At 45.3% G+C, this 15,493-nt stretch overlaps 2 protein-coding genes across 2 annotated transcripts in view; one reads left to right on the forward strand and one right to left on the reverse strand.

Annotated features, from left to right (window-relative positions):
- LOC122930598 (SAP domain containing ribonucleoprotein) overlaps positions 1-14,248 on the reverse strand; it is a 98,383-nt gene extending 84,135 nt beyond the window's left edge. The window contains exon 1 of the mRNA XM_044284092.1: positions 13,942-14,248. Within this exon, the coding sequence (XP_044140027.1) occupies positions 13,942-13,974 (33 nt within the window). The 5' untranslated portion in view covers positions 13,975-14,248. The remainder of the gene's footprint in view (positions 1-13,941) is intronic.
- An 83-nt stretch (positions 14,249-14,331) lies between these two features.
- The window catches only part of ORMDL2 (ORMDL sphingolipid biosynthesis regulator 2), a 32,970-nt gene continuing 31,808 nt past the window's right edge, over positions 14,332-15,493 (forward strand). The window contains exon 1 of the mRNA XM_044284093.1: positions 14,332-14,454. The gene's annotated coding sequence lies outside the window, so the exon portion shown is untranslated. The remainder of the gene's footprint in view (positions 14,455-15,493) is intronic.

Raw genomic sequence — 15,493 nt, forward strand, 5'->3', positions numbered from 1 at the left:
CTGAGCTATCCTCAGGATAGGTTAATAGTTGGGCAGGGGTCTGACTTCCGACACCCGTAAGATCAGCTGTCTGAAGAAGACTCTGCGCTGGTTATACATTGTGCAGTTAAACAGTGTGGAGGCTGCAGTGCTCACACGAGTGCACTGGTCTCTTCACAGCTATTTGGTGGAGGTCGCCGTTCTGATATTGAAGACCTATCCTGAGGATAGGTCATCAATATACTAGAGCTGCACAACCCCTTTAAATAGAAATATCATTAGACCACATATGAGCAATCTGAGAACTGTGCCCTAGGCATCGTGAATGTAGCAACAAGCCGCATTTACAGATACTGTTGTATGTCCAAATAAAATGAGCACCAAGATTCTTAAAAAGGAGTCTGTCATCTTCAAAACCAGTTTCAAAGTAAGCATACTGTCATCTAGAGAAAAGGCTCTGAAAAATAATTTCTTTCTTGTGAAAATTCAGTCCTCTAAACCTGAGGAATGCGTAATTATATTTTTAGGCAAAGAAGGTTTTCAGTGCACACTGGGCATGGCTGCTCTGTTCAGCGCGCCAGGCTTCCCCTCCATCATTGCAACTAGACTACGAAATCTCAGAGACTCTCAAACAAGATGGGGGGGGGGGGGGGGGCGCAATAGACAGCATTATGGCAGAGCGATGTCACAAACAAAACAGTGCCGCCCACACACACACACACACACACACACAGCGCAGCAAAACCTAATTTGCATAAAATAAAATACATTTATATAAAATATTTATAGTAAAAAGATGTATTCCTCAGGATTAAAGGACCGGATTTTCACAAGAGTGTTATGGCAATGTATTATGGCATCTACCCTGAAATTGATTGTGGAAGTGACAGACTACCTTTACGATCAATGACAGCATTTGTGATTAGCTTTTTATGCTGGGTAATTATGGCTAACACTAGGCTTAATTAGCCAAACTAAGTTAGTGTCACCGTTTAATATATAATTACTGCAAACTGGGGATGCTAAAATCAAAACAAAAAAAGTCTTTATTAAGTATCAATTGAAATTAAAATAGGAAAGGATGTGTCAAGAATGACAACAGAAGGAAAATGACCAGAAACTAGGCCTCTCGGCTAGGGAAAAGGTCACAACCTAGAAAACCCTAAACCTAGCCCTGACTCCTGTCAGTATGAATAGACCCTGAAGGTGGGAATGTTCATACACTGGAAACCTAGGCCCTAGTAATCCTGAATATCCCTAGGAGTAGTGACAGGGTCTGAGACTACTGGTTCGTTCCTTCCCAGATGAACGAACCAGCGTCTTTCTGAGGCCTAGTAAACAACGAGCAAATAGGAACAACAAAATACAAAAGGGAAGTACACTTATCTTAAATAGAAAATGGATGAGCAGGAATTCTGATGAGGACCACACACCAGCTCTTCCAACTCCAGGCAGAGAATATCAACCACATGGTATGAAGTGTAAGTCCAGACTAAATAGAGGAGCAGTAATGACCACAAGCTACACCTGAGAGAAGAGGTGTGGTCATTACCAACAACAACACTGCAACAAGTGAAAACAGATAGGCTGTCAGATAACGTGCCATCAGTCTCTCAGATCTTCTAACCTCTGTCCCAGGAGGGACCATAACAATATGTTAAACACACACTAATATATAAATATAGTCACTGGTACAGATGTGGGGTACAGCTACTGAGCCAAGGTAAAAACGCTTAACCAAGCTGCCCATTTCCCCAAGAGCAAAGGGCTACACAATATGTACTAATGATACTAGGCAACAGCATCTACTGGGTATCATAAAACCCAGCTATGCTGCAGTAGCCTATATTCAAATGACTGGCTACAGTATATAAATCTATGACACACTGTATCTTATCAGTGTATTGCATAGAATGCTGGGCATTCCAGTCTTGCTCCTTATACATGCAACCGGAGTCCAGCCAAACACCCTACTTAGTCAGCGAAGGGTTACTGTTACAATAGTTGCCGCTAAATGCTAATTTTAAATACTAACTATGCTCTTGCTCCCCTTGCCATGGCTCGACGTGTTTCTCATTCTAATAATTCCTCAGGAGCCCTACAGCAAAAACACAGTGTGAACTATATAGAGATATCAGAGCAGCATGGCGCTACCCTCCTCGTGTGTAGAGGCAGCGCGATGGCACTAGTGTTCACACTGGGTTTTATTATGATACCCAGTAGATTCTGTTGCCTAGTATCATTGGCACATATTGTGCAGCCCTTTGCTCCTGGGGAATTAGGCAGCTTTGTTAAGTCTTTTTACCTTGGCTCAATAGCCGTACCCCACATCTAAACCAGCGACTATATTTATATATTAGTGTGTGTTTAACATATCCTTCCCCATTTTAATTGATACTTAATAAATACTTTTTTGTTTTGATTTTAGCATCCCCAGTTTGCAGTAATTATATGGGTAATTATGGCTGCTTTATAAATAAGGTCCCTTACAGATAAAGGGGGACAGAAGCAACATTCTTATCATTCATCACATAAGGTTTGCCTAGCGTGAGCACGACATTCATTCAACACTGTACATTTGTACTACCACGCCTAATAGGTTTTGTGCTTACAAAACGCATTACATTACATATTCTACACAATATCTGCTTCACCCAGAAAAATTTAAAGGAGATGAAAGTAAGCAGGAGGGAACCTACTAATGCAAATGCTGTAGTCATTTTTTATTTTATTTTTTTTAAAGTGTAGTTGTGTGGTGGGGTATACCTGGGGACACTTGATCTGCATGACTCATGGCTGATTCTAACTTTAGCCAGGCCAGACAACAGAAAATGTGTCTTACAATTTACAACATGAAGAACAGCCACATGCCAGCTGCACTAAACTAAAGAGCTTTAAAGGAAACCTGTCACCTCCCATATAAGCCCTTACTGAGGGCAGCATAGTGTAGAGAAATACCCACTCGTTTCAGTGGTCTGTCACTCCTGTGACAGCATTCAGTACTTTTAGAGTACTGACCTGCCAAAGCCAGCAAGAAGTCCTATGCCACACACTGCCCTGCTGCTGCGCTATGACTGACATTGGGACCAACACAGATGCCTTCAGCTGCCAAGCACATATGTAACAGGTCAGCCATAGGTACAAATCTGCTGACAGATGCCCTATTAAAGAGGAGCTGTCATCACAAAACGCAGTGTAATCTGCAGGCAGCATGTTATAGAGCAGGAGGAGCTGAGCAGAATGATATATAGTTTTGTGGGGAAAGATTCAATAAAACTGGTAATTTATACATTTAAAGTTCTCCTCTCTGTTGCTTCATTGTTCACGTGGGAGGGGTTATCAATGATAGCATTCCCTGTGTTCAGCCATGTTCAAATATGGCAAAGGAACAGACTGCCGGAGTTAACTGTATCCATCACAGCTGGATAGGGCTGCGCACCACCGGCGGGGATGTGTATAACACCTGCGAATAAAGAGGCCTGAAATAGCAGAGATTTAAAGGGGTTGTGCCATAAATTAGTTTTCAGTCTAAAGTTTTTTTTTCATCAATTACTCTAGCTCCCATTTCTCCTTGGATTGTGTTTTCTTCTAATTTACCTTAATTGCAGTTTTCTCGTATCCCCCATGATTAAATCCTACTTCCTGGTTTGTCATGTGACAGCTGCCCCATCATGCCTTGCGGCAGTGAGGGTTGTCCTGACATCAGCAGGACACGTGACACTAACCAGTTCGTTTTCTATCTCCTCATATTCAAAATGCTCTATAACTGGATTTAGCCCTAAATTAAAGATGCCCTTTAATTTATGGTTGTTGGACTTCCAAAATAGTTTGTGTGAGTTTTTGGTGTGTCACAAAGGGCTCCTTGTAAACTATTTTTTTTTTTACACTTTCCTGTCTAGTTTTATTTGGGGAAATACTCATTTTATTTTCAAACTATAGCTCTTTATTTTTTTAAATATGAAAACTGACATGAAAAAATTACAATTGGTTCCCCATTTTGTTTTCATATACATTTTTTGTGAAAGGGGCAACCATTTCCTCTCATTTGTAATTTTCTTTATTTTTATTATATAATGTCTCCAATGTCTCTGGGGGACATTTATCCCCCTTTTTTGTTCTCTTTTGCAATTTTCCACCCGACACCTGGCAGCTCTGCTCGAGAATACCAAACATGATCGCTGGGTCCAGTGGCATAGCTGTAGTGCATCAATGCTACTTCTTCTATCCACTGCATAATACTCAGGACTGAACATAGGAGAAGGCAATAGCATTAAAGAGTTTGTCCGGGTTCAGAGCTGAACCTGGACATATCCCCATTTCCACCCCTCCCCTCCTTCATGCTCCAATGCACTGTCCTGGATTGCGCAGGGCAAGTGTGTCGGCATGCATGCATAATTCCTCTGGGTAGCCATCTTATATGCTTCTGGCATATTTAAAAAAAAAAAACAACTGAACTCTCATCTTCCTGAAGCCTGGGTCACCTATGATATAGATGGACACTTTTTATTACCACTACTCTGAGGCCAGCTATAAAAGGTCATAAAGGCTATACCAGGCCCAGCTCATCCTGTCCTTTAAGATAAGATCAGCTCGCTGTCAAGCCTGGCTGGAGCGTGACGTCATTAATTTCCAGGTCTGGTTTGAGGAGAGCTAATAGCCCTTAATTAGCTCTGGGCATAAAACCAGTCCACTTTCATATTTCATTTATGAATCAACTTATGCCCTTTCTGACACCAGATCCAGGCTCTACAGAGTATTGTGGTTAATTGGGTATCAAATATGACTAGAGGATGTGATTCTGTAGCTGACCTATGGGTGGTAGAAGAACTACAGGTCCCAGCATTACCGTGTGTGGTCTCATTCTGTATGTAAATAAATAAGGATCGCAAATATGTATTCTGTATAAAAATATGCCAATGTATCAGGGAGATACGAGCTTAAGTATAATCCTCATTGTAGGAACTGAACTTTGATGGGGTCATAAAACACTTGGAGGCCAATCCCTAGGCCTCACAGTCACTCTGCTGCCATTGGCTGACAGGAGTAAGTCTCCTGCCCATGGGAGAGTTCATAAAAATCTGTGCACAAGGACAGAGGAGAGAGACCCATGGAACATCACCAGACACTTAATTGGACATATCCCTGTATCAGAAGAACTTTGAGGGTCTCCCCTGATACATACTGAAAAGGGGTTTGCCAGGATTCAAAAAGGACATATGAACGACCATCTGAAACCCCTCCAGAGAAAAAGTATTCTTTCATCTTTTTCCCTTTCATTTGAACTGTCGTGATTATTTATAGTTATTATTCTGTAGATTTATAGTCATTTTCATTAGACTTGTATGCACTGCTTTTTACCTCTTATTAAAGATTATAAAATCTAAATGGCCAAGTCTTCCATATTCTAAGCTGCTGAACAACGTACCTTGCCTTTGAAGAGACGTTACCAGGTAGTTAGTTAAATTGCATTTAGGAATTGTAGCTGAGGGTGATTGACTGCGGTTGGTCAGTAAGTGATATCCGGTTCATCCACTGATCTGTGTGATAGTGAATGACCCGGATAGTCGGCTCGTGGACCGGGAACCCACGTGGTGGCAGTTACCGAAGTGCAGTGGCGGGTGTTAGCCGGATGGTAATACCCTGGTCACGTGAGGTCTCTGTGTGTGCGCAGACTCAGTCACAGACCACTACGTCACAGCTGTGGGATCCGGAGCGATCGGATCCATAGTTCGTGACAGCAAGGACTGTTTATATTTTTTCACACTGCTAGGTGTGGACTTCCAACTAGCTGTGTGGCCAGTGACTTCCCCAGCACTGATGGGCAGGCCGTTTTACAGGCTAGGGCTGCGCTAAAGCCTACCCGTTAGTGCTGCTGACATCACCAGCAACACTGCCGAGTAGGGTTGTTTCGATGCCAAAATTTTGATTCGGTTTCGGTACCATAAAAAAGTATTGCGATACTCAATACTGCCTTTGCTCCACGTTAAGTTAAGTGTCGTCTTCCCTATTTGTATTTTGTTTGTTGTGCTTCCCTGTCTTTTGCAGCTAGGCCTGAGGGAGACTCCAGTTAATCCTTCTGGTGGAGGAATAGGTTGTCTCAAGTCCTGTCACTATACCAGGGCCCCACAGGGTGGATTAGGGCTCTAGGTTCCCGTGTTCCCGTGATATTCCTACCATCAAGGTCAGTTCATACTGATAGGTAGTCAGAACTTTAATTAGGGTTGTTCTCGGAGGTGACCTTCTCCTTTACCCTAGTTTCCAGGCCTAGTTCCTGTCCCCTTTCCTCCTGTGCTCGGTGTGGAGTTTCCCACCCACACCACATCTGTGACACTATAAACCTCAGAATAACTGTCATTTTTGTTTGTCTGTATCGTACAGCCATGTATGCCATCGCTGCACTGGCTGGACAGCTGCAAGGGCTGTCTCTGGAGGTAGCTGACCTCCGCACAAACATCTCACAGATTCAGAGACCACAGGCGGCTGATCCTAGTGGTCGTTACCAGGCCTGTCCTGAACCTAAAGTTGCCCTCCTGGATAGATTATCGGGGGGGGGGGGGGGAGTGATAATTTCATTCGGTTCAGGAAGCGTGCAAATTTTATTTTAAAGCTACATCCACACTCATCTGGGGATGAGAGTCAGAGACTGGACGAGATTATTTTGTTGCTCAAAGGGGACGCACAGTATTGGGCTTTTTCTCTGCCGACCGGATCACAGTCCCTCCGATCGGTGGTTGAATTTTTCAGAGCTTTAGGTCTCATCTATGATGACCTGGATCGGACCTCCCAGTGAGAGAGAGAAGAAAGAAGAAAAAAAAAAAAACTCGTGGGTTTGGTTCAGGAGACAAACCCATGCAGTTAGGGGGAGCTACTGGTAATAGGAAGGGAGTGTTTTTTCCTGCGGAAAAAGGGGACAAGGAGAGAAAGACATTTAACTAATTTGACTCTTGGAGGAGTGAGAGGAGAGTCATAAATTGTGCATTTGTCTTTTACTGGTAGTACCCGATTTCTCCTGACCGCTGAGGTGGCGCTAGAGTCCAAGACTGTGGGGATTGAGGTGTTTTCTCAACAGTGGGGCAGGGGTAAACCCGATTGATGCTCAGTTTATCTGTATGCACGGGTTGTCACCAAGTGTATTTGGGGGGGGGGGGGGGGGACTTTACCATATTCGCTATAGATTCTGCACCTCTTGCTCAGAAGTGTCTGTCTCAAGTGGTGCATGATATCAGATTAAGAGTGGGTGACTCATCAAGAATTTCCCTTGTGTTTTATGTTGGAAGGTCTCCCTGCACCGATGGTTCTGGGTTTACCGTGGCTAAGGCTACTTTCACACTGGCGTTTAGACTTTCCGTTTGAGAGATCCATTCAGGGCTCTTATAAGCGGTCCAAAACTGATCAGTTTTGCCCTAATGCATTCTGAATCAAAAAGGATCCGCTCAGAATGCCTCAGTTTGCCTCCGTTCCCTCTCCATTCTGCTTTGGAGGCGGACACCAAAACGCTGCCAAAAACCAAAACGGATCCATTCTGACACACAATGTAAGTCAACGGGGACGGATCTCCGACACAATCTGGCATAATAGAAAACGGATCCATGACTTTTAATGGTGTTCAAGATGGATCCGTCTCGACTATGTTAAAGATAAAACAAAACGGATCGGTTCTGAACGGATGCAGACGGTTGTATTGTCTGAACGGATCAGTCTGTGCAGATCCATGACGGACACACACCAGACGCGAGTGTGAAAGTAGCCTTAGCAAGCACAATCCAACTATCGATTGGCAAGCCAGGCAGATTCTGGATTGGGGTGATTATTGCATTGACAGTTGTCTTAAAACATCATTTTCTGTTGTAACTACCAAGAATTTACCCTCTTTTATATCAGTTTGCCAACATGTTTTCTGAGAGTGGACGCCAAGATTTACCTCTACATCGGGAATAGGATTGTCCTATCAATCTAATTCCTTTAGCCAAGTTGCCTAAATCTAGATTGTATAACCTTTCTGAACCTGAAAGACTGGCCATGAGAGAGTATATTACCGAGAGTTTGGCCAAAGGACATATAAGACCTTCCAAGTCTCCAGTGCCAATAACTCTTATGGAACATCTAAAGGGTAAACAACGTTTGTAAAATCAGTTTTGAATACCTTAAGGGGTGTAGTTTCTAGAATGGGGTCCTTTTTGGGTGGTTTCTATTATGTAAGCCTCACAAAGTGACTTCAGACCTGAATTAGTCCTTAAAGATTTGCTTCTAAAGTACTAAGCCTTGTAACGTCCCCAAAAAATAAAATGGCATTCCCAAAACATGAAGTAGACATATGGGGAATGTAAAGAAATAACTATGGATAAGTAAAAGCGTTTTAAAGTTATTCACACAAAGTGAAACTGGTCAGATTTACAAAAAATGGCCTGGTCCTTAAGGTGAAGATGAGCCCAATCCATAAGGGGTTAAACTTAAAGGGGTTGGCCACTCTGTTAGCGCTTATTAAAACTATAAAGAGGACTTCCGGAGCCAGCATGGTAAGTGGCGAGTGAGCGCTGCTCTGTCTCCTACCGCTCAAAAACCCTACATATCCTCACGCTACTACTCTGCTAACCAGCCAGAAAACACTCCATTAACGGAGACATCACATGGATCGGTATTTACAGGCGATGGGGAGCAAATCCAGAGCGAAAGCGCAGCCAAATGGAGCTAAGGCAGATGTTGATGTACCAAAGATGGCGGAACCTGCTGTGATACTACCGGCGGGAGATGACTCCTCAGCTTGCCAGCAGCCAAGATGTTGGAGCAGAAGGTGCTGAAGACCAGGCACCTCGGGTCTATTATATAAAACTGGCCCTGGAAGTGGCTAACCGCATCTTACCCGACCTGCAGGAGTCTATATACACAACGCTGGCGGCATCCTTCGCAGCATTGCAGGGAGAAGTGGCACGAAATACAGAATGCCTAGATGTGGTGGAGAACCACCAATCATTACAAATGGAGGTACAAACCTTACAGCATCAGTTCCAAAAGGTGACTACAGAAAATAGGAGATTATGGGAGAAAATCGACCCAGGAGGAATAATGTCCATATAATCTGTCTCCCTGAATCAGTCTCTGGGAAGGAGCTGCACCTCATTTGTGAGCGGGACTTACCTGCAGCACTAGGACTCCAGACGATCTGCAAAGTCGAGAGAGCACATAAGGTGGGACCGGCAAGAGAATTGTCGGACACCCGAGGAGTGGATGACAATCGCAGACCCCTGAGGCAAAGGCAAGTCATCGTGAGAAATTTGGACTATTCTGATAAAGCTGAAATATTACGTCTTTACAAGAGCAGGTCCAAAGATCTTTAATTAAAGGGTCTTCGCATACTGATTTTCGGCGATCTTTCAGCCGAGGTCCCGAGACATCGCAGAGCTTTCTCACAGATATGTTCTATGTTATATCAGCAGAAAAGAAAATTTGCGCTAATGTATCCAGCAACCATAAAAGATTTTTTGCACAGATGGTCATGCAGATATTTACACCTGCCCAGAAGAGGCCAAGGAATTGCAAGAGAAGTCAAGTGAAAATAGCAAAGGAGTTCAACTCAATGTTTCTACGCGACAAAAGCAATCACCATCATGGAACTCTCCTCCAGCAGACATGTGGAATTCGCCACACCCGGAAGATATCGTTAATTAATAAAGATATTGAGATTCTTTCAAAGATTTTAGCAGAGAGACTTGCGAACATTCTCCCCAAGATCATTTCAGACTCAAGTGGGTTTTGTAAAAGGCCGCTCGGCAGTTACAAACATCCGAAAGGTCTTGGCGGTGTTAGACGAGGTCAAGATGAGGACGAATATGCATCCATCCCCAGCCCTATTGGCGATAGACGCCGAGAAAGCGTTTGACAATGTGAGCTGGGGATGGATGGATAGAGTCTTAGATAAGTTAGGGTTAATGGGAAATTTTAGGTCTTACTTGTGGGTGTTATATACAAACCCTTCGGCTAGGATACATACCCCGGGATACCTTTCACCGGCTTTTTCTATAAGTAAAGGAACAAGACAAGGTTGTCCCCTGTCACCATTATTTTTCAACATTGCCCTAGAACCGCTGTCCGGTTACCTAAGTAATACCAGGGATGTAGAAGGGATTAAAGTAGGCTCCATGGAGATAAAGCATGCATTATATGCAGACGATTTGCTAGTTTTCTTAGCAAAACCACGCAGGGACCTACTTCCCCTGTTGCATAAACTAACAGAGTTTGGAAATGCGTCTGGATTCAAAGTTAATGCAACTAAAAGTGAACTCCTGCTTCTCTCTCGAATGATAGCGAATTATTTTCAAAATCTTCCTGTAAAATTAGAATTATCAAAAAAATGGCAGCACTCCGGTCTTGTGCAAATTCAGTGACGTTTATTCACACTTAGCTACGCAAACCATTCGTTATCTGGGCATTAACCCCTTAAGGACTCAGCCCTATTTCACCTTAAGGACTTGGCCATTTTTTGCAAATCTGACCAGTGTCACTTTAAGTGCTCATAACTTTAACACACTTTAGTCCATGCACCTCAACAGAAATCTATGACAGCTCAGAGCTGCCTTGGATTTCTGGCTTAGAGTCAGAAAATTGGCGAAAATGAACATAAATTTGTCCCCCGTCCCCCCCCCCCAGTAATGTATGATACATTAGCATCATATTCCTGTGTGCTGCTGGGACTGGGGCGCATTTCCTATTGCTATGTCTGTACAGCAGTTATTCACTGATACTGAGTTATTGATATTATCTGAGGGGCTCTTGTCTCTATGGAAACACAGGTGGGCGGGTATGTTATGTGACTGCTCCTCTGAACATGCTTGCTGCAATGCATGCTGGGATTTTCACTTTTTACTTGCTCCTCCCAGGAAGCGTGCCATGGTGAACAGGTTAGAAAAATTATATATAGCCAGTACATGTCACGTGATGGAAAAACTTCATGGTTTTGGCACTTTGGATTTTTGATACTTAGGGTGGCCAACCCCTTTAAGGGGACTTTCACACTTGCGGCAGAGAAATCCAGAAGGCAGTTCCGTCCAGAAGGCCGGATCCATCAAAACGTATGCCAACTGATGGCAGACTGATCAGGATCCTGATCCTTCTTAGGCTACTTTCACACTTGCGCTTGATCGGATCCGTTCTGAACGGATCCGATCATATTAATGCAGACGGAGGCTGCATTAATAACTTAGAAAAATTTCTAAGTGCGCAAGATGCCTGAGCGGATCCGTTCAGACTTTCAATGTAAAGTCAATGGGGGACGGATCCGCTTGAAGATTGAGCCATATGGTGTCATCTTCAAGCGGATCCGTTCCCATTGACTTACATTGTAAGTCTGGACGGAACCGCACGCCTCCGCACGGCCAGGCGGACACCCGAACGCTGCAAGCAGCGTTCAGCTGTCCGCCTGTCCGTGCGGAGGCGAGCGGAGCGGAGGCTGAATGCCGCCAGACTGATGCAGTCTGAGCGGATCCGCATCCATTCAGACTGCATCAGGGCTGGACGGAAGCGTTCTGCTCCGCTCGTGAGCTCCTTCAAACGGAGCTCACGAGCGGAAAGCAGAACGCTAGTGTGAAAGTAGCCTTACAAACGCATTACAAGAACAGATCCATCTGTCTGTCATACAGACAATCGGATAAGTTAATTTTTTTTTTTTTTCACATTAAGGCAAGTGTTCAGTTTTTTTGGGCCAGAGATAAAACTGTAGCATGCTGCGGTTTTATCTTTTTCCTGATCAGTCAAAAAGACTAAACTGAAGACATCCTGATGCATCCTGAACGAATTTCTCTCCATTCAGAATGCATGGGGATAAAACGGAACTCTATGCCAGAAATGAAAAACATAAGTGTGAAAGTACCCTAAGGCCTCTTTCACACTTGCGTTGTCCGGATCCGGCGTGTACTCCACTTGCCGGAATTACACGCCGGATCCGGAAAAACGCAAGTGAACTGAAAGCATTTGAAGACGGATCCGTCTTCAAAATGTGTTCAGTGTTATTTTGGCAGCCAGGACGCTATTAAAGTCCTGGTTGCCATAGTAGTAGTGGGGAGCAGTATACTTACAGCCCGTGCGGCTCCCGGGGCGCTCCAGAGTGGATCCGCGCATGGATGGGGCGCCCTGACGTCACTCTGAAGCGCCCCAGGAGCCGCACAGATGGTAAGTATACTGCTCCCCACTACACTTTACCATGGCTGCCAGGACTTTAGCGTCCTGGCAGCCATGGTAACCATTCAGAAAAAGCTAAACGTCGGATCCAGCAATGCGCCGAAACGACGTTTAGCTTAAGGCCGGATCCGGATCAATGCCTTTCAATGGACATTAATTCCGGATCCGGCCTTGCGGCAAGTGTTCAGGATTTTTGGCCGGAGCAAGAAGCGCAGCGTGCTGCGGTATTTTCTCCGGCCAAAAAACGTTCCGGTCCTGGACTGAAGACATCCTGAACGGATTTCTCTCCATTCAGAATGCATTAGGATAAAACTGATCAGGATTCTTCCGGCATAGAGCCCCGACGACGGAACTCTATGCCGGAAGACAAGAACGCAGGTGTGAAAGAGCCCTAACACGGATAAGGCCTCGTTCATGTCACAGTTTCTCCTTTCCGTTGAGGAGCAGGAGAATGGAAAGGACGGATTCTGCAGATAACTGAGACCTAACTGAGCCTAAAGACCAGTGATGGCTAACCTTGGCACTCCAGCTGTAGTAAAACTACAACTCCCAAGATGCCCCCCTTGCTTGGCTGCTCTCAGAACTGTTTAGAAATAAATTGAGCATGCTGGGGGGTCGTAGTTTCACCACAGCTGGAGTGCCAAGGTTAGCCATCACTGCTATAGACTATAATGGGGTCCGTTCAGAACAGTATTTTCGTCTCCGCTCAAAAATCATGTTCTGAGTGGACACCGAACGGACCCCATTATAGTCTATGGGGTCTTTAGGCTCTGTTACGCTCAGTTATCTGCAGAATCCGTCCTTTCCGTTCTCCTGCTCAACAGAGCCGGAGAAACGGTGATGTGAATGAGGCCTAAAACAGAATTCCTCATCTCCCCCCCATCTTGCTCAGACCTATCCATCACGATCAATGGCTGCACACTCTCCCGGTCAACCAAATCCACTGCCTTGGAGTGACCTTGGATTCCACACTCTTCTTCAGACCGCACATCCAAACCCTTTCCGCCACCTGCAAACTCAAAATATCTCCTGCATCCCTCAATCATGAGTCTGCAAAAATGCTTGTACATGCCCTCATTATCTCCCGCCTAGACTACTGCAACATTCTCCTCTGTGGCCTTCCATCTAGCTCCCCTTTAATCTATTCTCAACTCTGCTGCCCAACTAATCCACCCCCCCCCCCCCATTACTCCTCTGCCAATCCCTTCACTGGCTCCCCATTGCCCAGCAAATTCAGTTCAAAATACATATAAAGCCATCCACAACCTGTCCCTTCCCTACATCTATGAGCTACTTTCCCCAATACATCTCCACACACAATCTCTGATCCTTACAAGACCTCCTTCTCTCCTCTTCCCACAATTGCCTCCAAGATTTCTCCCGTGCATCCCCCATACTCTGGAACTCGCTACCCCAACATATCAGACTCGTCCACAGCGGAATCCTCCATAAGAAACCTGAAAACCCACCTCTTCAGACAAGCCTACAACCAGTGACCCTGCTGCTGCCTCTATACCACCATGACCAACTTCACCCGCAACTACGGTGTCCTTCCTCCATACCTTGTAGATTGTAAGCAATCACAGGCAGGGCCCTCTCTCCTTCTGTATCATGTCCTGTTCATGCTTAGTGCAGTTGTCTGTATTATACACCCCTTATCATATGTACAGCACCATGGAATGAATGGTGCTTTAATAATAACCATACTTTCACCACGCCTCACATTAATTCACAAGAAAACACTTCCCCATCTATTGTGGTCGTCCTTTTCACTTACAGTGTAACTCTTACCTTCAGCTTGTGAATATCTATGATTTCCGCCATATTTTTACCTCACACTCGGTTGAGGTTCCCTGAGCAAGGAGAGCTGCTATAGGTCCTTGCACGCGTGACGTCACACCGGCAGCAAAGCGCGGGAATTTTGACCACGGCGCTTCGCTTCTACCCCAGCAAGACGAGACGCGGAGCGCTAACGTAGACGGTAAAAGCTACAACTAGCACACACCACGCTCGAGTACGAGACGTAGGACAGCCAACGCGATAGGTCAAGCGCGTTGTGAGTTTGACCAATCGACGATCCGTGGCTTAGTTACGTCAACCAATAAAAAGTGAGGCGCATGAAATGTACGTCACTTCCCCTCCCGCGCCAGGTAAAAGTGTCATAGGGCGACACCAATGGTGAAACGTCGTCAGTGCGCCACCTCGCAGGCTGTAATCGTCATGTTGACTCCGCCCCTGTTAGACTCTTACCGGAAGTGGTGGCGTTTCCTGGAGACCGGTGACAGGCGGAGGCCCTAGCTACAGGTGATTGCTGCCGCTGTGGTCTGGAGGGGGCTATTAGAAGGCGACCGCTGGGCTCGGGGAGGGGGAGGGGTGTTGCTGGATCATTCATAGTAATGCATCTTCTTCTGAGGGTTACTGCGCAACACGGCTGCTTCCTGCAGCTGGATGTAATAGGACACGAAGCCCGTGCATCTATTATTCGGCCGCTTCTTACTGGGGTGACTGTAGTTCAGTGCGATTACTGACGGGCAGTCCCCTGCAGTGTCGGCCCAGTACTGAGAATGTATGTCTAACGATGAAGACGTGTGCCTATGAACTACGTTTTAGGCTCTGTTCACACTCGCAGTATACATACCGTATCGGTCGGTAGCTGAGGTCAGACTGGTGGATACTCCCCCGACGCCTATTGATTTCGTTATGCTAAGGATAGGTTATTAGTATATTAAAAAAAAAAATCATAAAGATGCTCTTCAATACTTTTGTTTGCCGTGGGCCACTTTGTATTCCTATACAGGAAAAAAAAAAAAAAATGTAGAAATCCACAAGGAACGCTACTTTCACTCTTGCGTTCAGAGCGGATCTGTCTGGGGCCTGCACAGACTGATCCGCTCATATAATGCAGACGATGGGATCTGTTCAGAACAGATCCGTCTGCATTATATTTTAGAAAAAATTCTAAGTGTGAAAGTAGCTCAGACAGATCCTGTCCAGACTTTACATTGAAAGTCAATGGGGGACGAAATTGAGCCATACTGTATCAACTTTAAACGGATCCGTCCCCATTGACATTACATTGTAAGTCTGGATGGATCCGTTTGCCTCTGCACGACCAGGCAGACACCCGAACGCTGTCCGCCTACTGAGCGGAGCGGAGGACAAACGCGGCCAGACTGATGCATTCTGAGCGGATCCGCATCCACTAAGAATGCATTAGGGCAGTACGGATGCGTTCGGGGCCGCTTGTGAGAGCCTTCAAACGGAACTCACAAGCGGAGCCCCGAACGCTAGTGTGAAAGTAAGACAACCGATTGGATCACAGCGCGTCTACTGTGACCATAAG

This window comes from Bufo gargarizans, chromosome 3 (assembly GCF_014858855.1).
Source record: "Bufo gargarizans isolate SCDJY-AF-19 chromosome 3, ASM1485885v1, whole genome shotgun sequence".
Classification (NCBI taxonomy): Eukaryota; Metazoa; Chordata; class Amphibia; order Anura; family Bufonidae; genus Bufo; species Bufo gargarizans.